Source organism: Ascaphus truei, chromosome 7 (assembly GCF_040206685.1).
Source record: "Ascaphus truei isolate aAscTru1 chromosome 7, aAscTru1.hap1, whole genome shotgun sequence".
NCBI classification, from domain to species: domain Eukaryota; kingdom Metazoa; phylum Chordata; class Amphibia; order Anura; family Ascaphidae; genus Ascaphus; species Ascaphus truei.
The window spans coordinates 101,440,028-101,451,800 of NC_134489.1; the positions used below are offsets into that span (position 1 = coordinate 101,440,028).

An 11,773-nucleotide genomic window follows, 5' to 3' on the forward strand; every position below is an offset into this window, starting at 1 on the left:
TTTTTGTTTAAGGAACCCTAAGTTAAATTCTGAGGAACCCCAACCATCTCTAATAGCAACTCTGAGATCAGATGTATTGTATGGAACCCCAACCCTCTCTAATAGCGTGTCTGAGATCAGATGTATTGTAAGGAACCCCAACCCTCTCTAAAAGCGCGTCTGAGATCAGATGCATTGTATGGAACCCCAACCCTCTCTAATAGCGTGTCTGAGATCAGATGCATTGTAAGGAACCCCAACCCTCTCTAATAGCGCGTCTGAGATCAGACGCATTGTAAATTCTTCTGTATTTGATACAATTTTCAAATGACCAGAAAATTGCAGGGAACCCTTTAGGGTTGTCCGGAGAACCCAAGGGTTCCTAGGTAACCTAGTTGAAAACCACTGGCTTAGACCCATAAATCAGTGTGGCTTTGCATCATGCTGTACCTTGATATACCCACATGTCAATGCTCTGAGATAGGAAGTATAGCTATTATAGAACAGCAACACTTTTCACACTAGAGAACCACAGGTCCAGTTGTGTGGTTAAAAACTAATGACTCGTGTGGCAACAGTGGTTTATTTGTGCACTCCAGAGATATTGTGAATTCCATTGAAGTGACATTTGGTGAAATGTGTAACTCGCGTGTAACAATGTAAACTTGGTATATACAATGTTGACAGAGTGGCAATTATACATAATACAATGGATACAACCGTAGCACTAGTTCCAGCAGATCTGTCTGACGCTTGTCTTTCTTTCCTGCAGGGCAATCGAGGCCGGACAGGTGTGGTCATTGCAGCTTACATGCATTACAGCAACATATCTGCCAGGTAAACACGATGACACTGCCTCCCTGTGGCTATCGATGATATCTTACATTTCCGTTATTACCAGATCAGGCTACAGGATTTTCATTATTCTGTGCCTAGTACAAATGTACAAAGTGTGGGCCACGGAAGTGATGTGCATCATGGTCATTGCGTGGGGTCTGCGTGGCGTGGCTGAATGTCTAAGACAGGGCTGGCCAACTCCACTCCTCAAGCCCCCAACAGGTCAGGTTTTCAGGATATCCCTGCTTCATCCCAGGGTGCTTAATTAGAGACTGAGCCTCTGATTGAGCCACCTGGGCTGAAGCAGGGATATCCAGAAAAACCTGACCTGTTGGTGTCCCTTGAGGACTGGGAGTTGGCCATACCTGCTCTAAGAGAGAAACTTTTTGGGGAGAAGTGCTGAATATCCTCACTCCTGATGTTTGATACATAGTACGAGACCTCCAGGGCTTCTTATCAAATCTGTCGTAGTTTATGAAAGGAAATAAAGCAAGAGAAGCACCTAAGGCCTGGGACATGGTGCAGTGAAGAGCGCTGAGCAGCGCTGACGCTCATGCTCTCCTGCTCAAGCAGGAGCTTTTTCGTGTCCCTGCATGAGCGTCAGCGAGCGCGCTTGTGTGCCGAGTGGGAGGCGGGGCTGGAGGCGGAGCGGAGGCGGGGCTAGCACGCCACGTCACGGCGCCGACGTCACGGACTGCCATTGGCTTTTGGCAGTCACGTGACCGGCCCTGCGCTTCCCTCAGCGGGAAATCTTAATTTTATCTGTCGGCTGCAATTCCACACGCCTCGCACGCCTGCGGAAGCGCATACTAAAGCCGCGCTGATAGAGATAATGTTTTCCCTCAGCGTGGCTCAGCACGGTCTTTTCGACCATGGCCGGGGCCTAAAGGAATAGTGAAATAAATATATTGTGCATGGAAATCAGGAGCAACGTTTCGTCCCCTTAAGGGACCGCCCTCCGGGGACTGAAATGTGGGTCAAGTTTTCCATTATTTCAAATTCCTTTCTGCGCTTCCCTCTCTTTGTTTCATGACATATACACGCGCACGTTGGCGGGGGTCTACATTGGGTACACAAAGTAATTTCTGGGGAGTAAAGAAAGTGACGCAACCGCTCCTGCATACAGCGTCTTCTGACCAGGCGGTGCTGAGCAGCTGTATAATACGGCAGGCATAAGCTTATAGGGCAACAAGGCAACAAGTGACTCACTGCGAGTGCGTCTTCACATGTCATTACCCAGAATCCCTGGCTGCAGTGGGCGTATTGTATGCCAAGCGATCATGGGGAATGGCAGGTTTGCAGACCTGTCTGAGACATGTGAATGTTCTCACAAGTGGTGTTTGTATTTGCTGTACACTGGGTACAGAACGCATTATTTATCTCTTATTAATTGGAAATTCACTAACCCCATGTTAGAAACTTCACGTATTCCTGATCCCTTGTGACTTGATTCCCTGTATTGTGTCCCACAGTGCAGATCAAGCCTTGGACAGGTTCGCCATGAGGAGGTTTTATGAAGATAAAATTCTTCCTGTTGGCCAGCCATCCCAAAAGAGGTCAGTGGCTCGCCCGTCTGCCCCACCTGGTCATGTTGATTTGCATGTTGTAAAAGATCTATTTCCATAGCGCCCTCATATACTAAACCACATAAGGAGATGTCATATCGTGATGAACTCTGAACTTGTTCATTGGTATCCTCTGAATTCATAGCAGTAATGGGCCGCTGCTAACAAGGGCCCCCAACAGCTTTCCCGGGGCCCAGCACTAGTCTTTCCTTGGGCCCTCTTGTCTATGGCCATGCGAGTTCCCTCTCTCTTTCTATTGCACTCCCCCCTCTCATTTTTCCATTCTCACCCCCCCTCTTTCTCTCTCTTTCTCTCACCCTCTCTCTTTCTCACCACCTGCTCTCTCTCATACACCCTCTCTTTCTGACTCAATCCCCATCTCTCTATCACTACCCCGTTTCTTTCACCCCCCTCTCTGTCACCCCCTCTCACATTCTCCCCACCTCTCGCTCACCTCCCCCATCTCTTTTTCATTAAATTTCCTTGGTGTGTGGGGGATGGGGGGGCCGGGGAGGTTTGGATGGGGCTCCACTTTCCCTACTACCCCAAGGTCTACCTCCTAACGTCCCCAACCTTAGGGCCTGTCCCCACCAACTCCTGGTTTGCCCCCCCCCCTCCTCACAACTGCTTACCGCCTGTTTCTCCCTCACATCCCGCAGCCTGTGGCCCTCTCATTCTCACCCATTGTTGAAGGGCCCCCAAGGGAGAGGGGAGCTGGGGACCAACGAATTGAAGTGGAAGTTTGGTCCAACTTCCGGCATCGACGGGATGGTTGGTTGGATGCACCGGGGGGGGAGAGTGCTAGAGAGTGCCCGCAGCTGAGGAGAGCTGGCGTCCTGTGGCAAACAGAGGCTCCCGTTGCCCCGGCACGAGAGTTTGCCTGACTTTTGGTTCAGGTCGAACGTTCAGCATTAGCCAGCCTGCCCGGCTTTGTCCCAGTTCTCCCCTCGTTTGTGTCCCTGCTGCTAACTAATTCTGTATGCATCCGTTTTAAATCATCATTCATGACCAAAAGGGAGAATCGTCTCCATAATAAATCCTTCACTTAAAGAAACAACAACAACCAAGCAAAAAAAGCACTCTATACTCCCTGGCATTAATTATATATCACGTGCAATCCTCTAGTAAACAAGGATCAAAACCTCGTTTTTCTACATAAGGAAACTTCAATCATTTATATACTCCTTGAAAGTCAAAGCGTGGTAATTCGGGTATCAGAATGAATATTTCTGACCGTTTGTGTAGGGACACTTCTCATAGTTGTTTAGTACAGTAACTGAGTTATTGTATATTTATGCTTTCTGGTTCTCAGTGAGTGGGAATTATGTGATGGTCGTCATGCAGTTCCCAACGAAGAAATACTATCTGAGAAGGAGACATTTGAATGTCCACATGGTGTTAAACTTTCTGTATCTTGGTGAGCCATGTGTTACAGTTTGTCTTATACTTTATATGCGCCACCAGGTACATCAATTACTTCAGTGGACTCCTCTCTGGTACCATCAAGATGAACAATAAGCCTTTGTTTCTGCATCATGTCATCATGCATGGGATCCCCAACTTTGAGTCCAAAGGAGGTATGTCCGATGCTCCCCATCTAATATGAGGGCGATTATTATTCATCAAGGGATGTGGTGTGGAGGGAGAACATGACTGTCTGTTATTTGTTTAACTTAGGTTGTCGTCCATTTCTGAAGATCTACCAGGCCATGCAGCCTGTATATACCTCGGGAATCTAGTAAGATACTTCCATTATTTCTTAATGACCCTTTTTGTACGCTTATAAAGCAGTGTTTAATTTACAGAGCTTGGCGGATCTGGACCTCTGTGTGATTCGAGTGTAGTACAAATATAGGATAAAGTATCTGCTGTCTAAATGTAGCACAGGTTGAGTTTGATGGGCATAGGTCTTTTTTTCAACCTCATCTACTTTGTAACAAGGGAACATCTCTGCAGACCCTCGCAATTAAAGCTCCAATTTAAGCACGGCGTATCGAAATAAACTTTTCAATAACAGAAAGACCACTTTTGCAGCATGAACTGGACAGATTCTTTGGAGCAGGGGTCTCAAACTCAGTCCTCAAGGGCCACCAACAGGCCAGGTTTTATAGATATCCCTTCTGCAGCACAGGTGGCTCAGTTGAAGATTGAGCCACCCGTGCTGAAGCAGGGATATCCATAAAACCTGGCCTGTTGGTGGCCCTTGAGGACTGAGTTTGAGACCCCTGCGGACTGAGTTTGTGACCCCTGCTTTAGAGTATGCAAAAGCTTTAAATCTGGTAATCTATCGACATGCTACTAAGGGTTTTTTCCAGAGTCCTATTAATCTGACCCCAGGTCTCAGATTTCATGTAAGCTGCATACGTTATGTATATATTCTCTGGCTTGCATTAACATCCTATTAAAGGTTATAAGCAGAAGACAAGCTGTAAATCCCTTCCACAAGGGCAAAGAGATGTGGTCATGCTGTGTGTTGACATGCATGGGCTTATGTTGGAGTCATGTATCCCACCATTACCCAAGAGTTGCGTATATGTAAAGTATTTAAATCCTTCACGTTTACAGATCATCCATGCTTTGTGGGAACTGCCATATTAGATGACATGTGTACTATCTAAACCAGCTAACTGCAAACCCAGGAATACAGACAGTGCACATATTGCTCAGTAAAACACCAGACGTGCCCCTTTAAGTCCGGACTCATAACGGCATGATATCAAAATCAGTAACGGATGTTATGGCCCCTGCGGTTAACGCCAATCCTCAATGCTACCTCCGGAGTTACCTCCTTAGAATATGCTTAACACCATGGTAATTTAGCACGGCCTTGCTTTAATGACATGCATTGCTCTTGTTCTCTCTCTCTCTTTTTCTCTCTCTCTCACTCTCTCTCTCACTCTCCCTCTCACTCTCTCTCTCTCTCTCTCTCTCTCTCTCTTTTTCTCACACTCTCACTCTCACTCTCACTCTCTCTCACACGGGCCCTTATGACGGCAAACGACACTTAACACTGCATTAGTGAGCTTCCAAGACACCCCTTAGCTCTTAACGAGATGATTGCTTAAGCTAACACCTCATTAAGTCAATAACTGAGCTTTGTGGCATGGGATTTATTGTAGACTCGTGCCTCCATTGGCCACCAGAGGGTGACATAGTAGCAGAAATACAGAAGAACGTGTGTTATTTGCAAAATTCTGCCTGCAAACTCCTACTCTCCAGCTTCAAAGCGACATACAGTAATAAAACAGAGACAATGACTTGTGTATTTGGAATGTCATTCCATTCAATCACAATGCAGGAAGAATGGGAACAATATTATTCCTGCTTGAATAATTCTTTACAGGCTCTCCTGTAGACCCATGCTAAATGTTCATCTGATTGTCCACCCAATGGTGTCTTCATGCATGTTCCCACATATATTGCATATTATAGCATATAAAATAACATATAACTGCATTCTAAAACACAGGTTTGTGGGTGATTTTCTGGACACCGGGGGCATTGGTATTGAATCCTCTCTTCTGTTTTGATATCTTCTCAGCAATGTGCAAGGAGACAGCCAGACGAGCATCTGCATTACCATTGAACCAGGCTTGTTGCTGAAGGGTGATATCTTGGTAAGATGGACATGTATTGCAACTCAACAATGTTCTCTCTGCTAAGGAGAAGTATAGCGCAATTCCAGGCCAGGACCTCTTTCCATTCTTCTCTTCCCTGTTTATCTACCCTTTCTCCTGGCTATAAATAACCCTCTCTTTTACCACCTCTCCTTGTTAACTAATGTATAATACAGTTTGTACTTGCTATGGATTCTGAACGCAGATTCAAACCATGTAACTCTGTTGTTGTCTTCACTTACTGTCAATGTGGAGACCAGATGGAACAGATGTCAAAGGATCAAGGAGTAAGAGAAGGACAACACAGTTGTCTCATTGTCCAGCTCCTACTGTTGACCTTTGCCCTGCTCCCACTCTAGCCCCTATCTAAAGTTAAATAAGGTATTTAAACGACAAAGTGTGTTGAGCGCCTACTTGAATCAAACACGTACACCAATCATAGGCTTATAAGAGAAGAGGTTGGTATGGGTCATACAGTAGATCGAGGATGTGTTGTACACAGATCTGAGTATAACATTCAACAGCAGTTGCTAACGGTGTTCAGCAGTCTGTACATCACTCCTAAGACACTAGTTAAAGGTTTAGTTAAGAAGGGCATTTATTTTGTACAGACTATATTTACTTCCCTTCTTGGTCACATACTGTCCTGTGAAATACTCATTCACTAGTTTTCTATCCTAGAAAAGTATTGACTATGAGAAATACTCACATTAACACAGTTTGTATAGACCAGGATTGTCAAGGGCCACCAACAGGTCAGATTTTAAGGATACCCCTGCTTCAGCACAGGTGGCTCAGTCAAAGACTGAGCCACTGATTGAGCCAGCTGTGCTGAAGCAGAGACCGATTGAGCCACCTGTGCTGAAACAGGGATATCATGAAAACCTGACCTGTAGGTGGCCCTTGAGGACTGGAGTTGCCACTGCAGGTGTAGAGATACTGTTGGAATTGCTGCAGCATTCTGTTTTAAATAAGCCGTGAGTCCTTTGACTGATCCACAACTAAAGCAATTGTATACTCACTGACATTTGTTACCATCGTTTTAACAGCTTACACCAACCCTAAATGTGTCAAGCTACCACAGGAAATGGTAGAGCAGGTGCTAAGAGGCAGGGTGCTTCCAACCACTTGCCACTTCAGTATAGGGGGCACTGTACCTGCAAGAGGTGAAGATATTAGTTTTAGGATAGGTGACAGAGTGTGCAGGAGCTCACCAGAGGGAGGATATAGAGTTAGGCTGCAGCCCCAGTATCAGCTGCTGCACGCGCGCTTGGCGGCATGTGTGAAAGCCGCGGTCTGTGGCTGAGCTGCAGGGGGAAAGACAAGATCGCGTCAAGGGGGGGGGGGGGGAGGGTTGGGCGTGGCCATGACCATGACATCACATGGCGGGTTCGCCCTCATTGGCTGAACCGCCGCCGTGACGTGGCCAGCGCTCCGTCACCACTAACAAAGACAAGATTCTTGTCTTTGCAAAAATGTGGTCGCGCATCGCGATCTGTACATGCGCTTGCAGGAGGCAGCTACTGGGCCCTGCACCATAAAGGGGCGGATCCTGTTCCTGCAGCGCTCGCCGCAGCTTACTGGGGACTCGGCCTTAGTGTTATCCCAGTAAACATGAAAACGAGAGGTAACTCTCGATATATTTTTCCTGATGATAAAATATTATAATAAAATAAATCCTGAAACGAGCAAGACAACATTTTTCAGGACAAGATTTCTTGATAAAAGGGGGGATGGGGAATAACGAGGTGACGTGCAATAATAACGTGCTGTTTTTTTAATCACTATAATACAAACATACCCTAAATGTGTGCTAATTACCTCATGTTTGAAAACATCTTTAAAGGATAATTTTCTGCGCTCTCAATAAAAGGGAGTCAGTATTCTTTCTTTCTGACTCGCCCCAGTGACATAAATAGCTTTTATTTGGCACATTGTTCAACCATCCAATCTGTCTAATGTTCCTCCCATGCAGCTGAAGTGCTACCACAAAAGGTTCCACAGTCCCACCCGTGACATCATGTTCCATGTGCAGTTTCACACCTGTGCTATCCATGACCTCGGCATAGTGTTCGGGAAGGAGGATTTGGATGAAGCTTTTAAAGGTACAGTATGTGCAACATGTCAAGGTTCAGAAGATGGAAATAACACTGGACACTTCTTTCTAGTGCTTTGCTCAGAAGGCCCCAAGCACAAGGATGGGTTATTGAGATATGTCTGGTTAGGACGCCACACACCATAAACCTAGTCTGGTTCATAAGTAAAGTAGTCCTACCATCTGGACGAATGGCCTAAAATGTTATGGAATTGCCACACCTACTATATGTACAATAGAAGTAACCCATCCACCCCAAACAATATAAAACACTAGATTAATTCTCATGATGAAGGTCCAACTAGGCTGACATATTGTTTTTCATCCTTCTAAACCATGGCTTAATTTCAACACGATTTGAAGTGCTTGGATCCTTTTAACTACAAGATCTAGGGTTTTGCTATGATGCAAGGGGAGCTGTGTTTCTATCAAACAACTTCTTAAGCTCCTTGGAACATCAAACCCTAGCTTCTTTAATGAGCCAGCTACAGGTTTTAACACACACAAACCCCATAAATACCTGTGTAGATGAGAACGGATCTGTATTACATCAGGCAGCTTTTGCTCCTTTGATGGCTGACGTTTCCCCAATGCTCTTCTCCTCCATGGAGTCTTCAAGCCCACTCAAAACCCCCCAGTTTCTGTAGTTGCACGAGCAAGCATGATGAGAGTTACTAAGCTGCTTGAGCAACAAGTTGAGAAGTAATAATAGCATTCTCCTAGCAATAAAAGGATTACGCTATATGTTCGGAGGATACTCTAAAACCAGAGAGAGAAGATGGTGTAGAGTAGAGTCCATCAGACACAAGGAATTCACAAACGTGTATTCACAGGACTGTCCCAGACCTTTCAGTTCTTACTGATACAGTATGTTGTGTCTTACCAATTTGGAGTCCATCTCACTGAACCTTTATCGTAATTGGTCTCATATAAACATCAAACATAACTTAAAATTCAGTATTTGCCACTAAAATGTTTATTTACATTTTTTTTTTTAACAAGAACCCCTAACTCGGACTCAGTTTGATCTTTGGCGATATAGGTTCTGCTCTGTCTCTGTAAAGCACCAAACAATGTGTACGCTGATATTTTATTTGGGGTGCTGTCATGCAAATAATTCGACATACTTTACTTTAATCACTTTGCACCTGTTCATGTGACCTAGATGTGGTGTAACTCCTGACCTCCGTGACCTCTGACCTGGATCCAATATTAGCCACAAAATCCCTGTTGCCACAACTTCCTTCTTTTCCTAAAAGATATCACTTACTGCATCTCATCATGAGAATTTCTGACACTTGATCACAGTTTGCTTAAGACATCCATTTCTGAGTTTTATGGCTGTCAGACTGCAGAAGACGACTTTTATAGCACGATAACGAATAAAAGGGCCTTGTGCACTGTTAGTGGTGAGAGTTATCTTACGGGGAACTAAAACAGATAACACATGCCATTATTCTTGCCAACACCACTGTGTCCGCATGAATACTGCCCTGTAATAGCAGTAAAGCGTGATTTCTCCCTCCCTGAACCAGCAGTGCATTACTGCTACAGGTAGTCCTCTCTATCCAACGTTTCACTTTACAACGAATGGCATATCCAACACTATACAATGCCTCCCTGTGGGCCGTTTTTCGACGAAAGAGTGCGTTATCCGACGCCGGAATGTGTTATCCAACGCTCACCGCCACTGATTAACATGGGACTCACTTTAAAATGGTTTCACTATCCAACACTACTTCCAGAACGGGCTCCGTTGGATAACCGAGGACCGCCTGTAATTCCTAACTGAAAAAGTGTAGAATAAACACAGGTTCTGTTCTAAAATGTCAATTTACTGGATGTTATGCACTGAATTTTTAACTGCCCTTGAATTGGCGCTGAATTAACACTGTTTAACATTATTCTTCGCATGTATTCTGTAATAGTTGCAGACACTGTTGGCTGATAATGCATTAACACTAATAACATTGAGGTAGCTTGGGAATTCTGTTCATGCGGGGCCAGTTAGCATGTGTTACAATGACTTCAATTAGCGGTCTACTACAGTAGCTAAAAAAATAGACATTGGAATGAGAAATAAGTGTAAGGGTATTGTCCCATCCCCACGTTGCCATAGCTATTCACAGTGTGTTTTGGTTTGTTTATTTCAGATGAGAGGTTCCCCGAGTACGGGAAAGTGGAGTTCGTTTTCTCTTATGTCCCAGAGAAAATACAAGGTGAGTCCGTCTTTTTTCAGTAGTACGGGTTTTATGTCTTTCCTGTTCAAGATCATTTACCATACAGTACCATATGTGAGGCACAGAAGGGTATGTAGAAGCAACAGCCACTGGTGTGACCACATTCACATGTCTGACAAGTCTGTAACCCGGCCTTGCGCCATTATCTCTTAGGCCCGGGCCATAGAGGTGTGGGGAGAGCGGAGGCGCGCTAACGCTGAGGCTCGCCTGCTTCAGTCAGCGCGATTGCACGGACTTGCAGGCGAGCCAGCGTGCGTGGGGGAAGCCGGGGGGAGGTGGTTGGAGGCGGGGCAGTGACGTCGCTGGGTCAATCGCCCGCGACGCACTTACGTCAATGTCACGGCGCCGACGTCACGGCACCGTGACGTTGACGCTGCTGTGCTGTGATTGGAGGTTTTCAGCCGACAGCGCGGTGAAAAACAGCTTGGCACTCGGCTGAAACCTCCAACTCCTCAGCACGCCTGCGGACGCTCGCGTGAGCCCCCTCTCAAGGCATCCTCATTGAGGATGCAGGGGCTCAGCGCGGAGCGTCCGCACGCCTCAGCACGGCTGGTCCATCTATGGACGCAGCCATAGCATGCAATGCTTCCGCTACAGCCAGGGATTCTGGGTAGTGACATGCACATGAGCACACAGTATATAGAAGCAAATACTTCTGGGAATGCAAAACTTTGCAAATTCTGGTAAAACCTAAAACGGCACCAGATTTCTAAAAAAAATAATAATATATATACCCTAATGGTAGTGTTGATTGGGGCACTATACTACAGGCACTCCCATTCAAGTCAATGTCTTTATTGCAGTTTAATCAGCAACCCCCTTTGAGTTTGTTCATTCCGTTGCATGGTTCCATAGGAGAAGACACCTGTGAGCTTCCCTTCTCTATGGACATTGCAATGGAGTGAAAAGAGCACCAAGTGACAATAAAGAAAAGCAGCCCTTCTTAGGAGAAAATAGTTTGTACTTCCCACTTATGTAATACAGTTAATGTATTGAATTTCCCAGCACTGAAATAGAACGAGGAAGTATTGCTGGTCTGCGCCCCCTGCCTGCTCTTCCCTTCCCATTTTATTGCAGCTTAGATCTATCCAGCAGAAAAGTGGTTAATAACTTAATAACCACACGGAGGACATGGTGTTCTTTGAAGCGGATGGAAAAAGTTTGGCCCTAGAGACATTCTATTAGAAGGCTAAACACTGCGGCCTCCGAGCCCCACCACACGTTCTTTCCACTCACGCGCAAAAGGAAAATAAAAAGTCTTGAACTCTGTTTAGCAAGAAGAAAAAAAAAAAAAAAGTCCATGTTTTGGTAAATTTCTAGACCACACAGACAAACACGCACACGTCTACACACACACAAACACGCACACGTCCACACACGTCTACTTAGAGCCGCTCGTCCGCCCATAATGGTAACATTCGCCAGCACTGCATGATGGGC

At 45.5% G+C, this 11,773-nt stretch overlaps 1 protein-coding gene across 15 annotated transcripts in view; it reads left to right on the top strand.

The window, feature by feature from the left end:
- The window catches only part of TNS1 (tensin 1), a 421,249-nt gene that overhangs the window by 308,407 nt on the left and 101,069 nt on the right, over window positions 1-11,773 (top strand). For all 15 annotated transcript variants that reach the window (XM_075609700.1, XM_075609701.1, XM_075609705.1 and 12 more), the window contains 7 exons: window positions 752-816; window positions 2,289-2,372; window positions 3,846-3,958; window positions 4,059-4,119; window positions 5,923-5,998; window positions 7,974-8,103; window positions 10,247-10,312. In XM_075609700.1, the coding sequence (XP_075465815.1) occupies window positions 752-816; window positions 2,289-2,372; window positions 3,846-3,958; window positions 4,059-4,119; window positions 5,923-5,998; window positions 7,974-8,103; window positions 10,247-10,312 (595 nt within the window). The remainder of the gene's footprint in view (window positions 1-751; window positions 817-2,288; window positions 2,373-3,845; window positions 3,959-4,058; window positions 4,120-5,922; window positions 5,999-7,973; window positions 8,104-10,246; window positions 10,313-11,773) is intronic.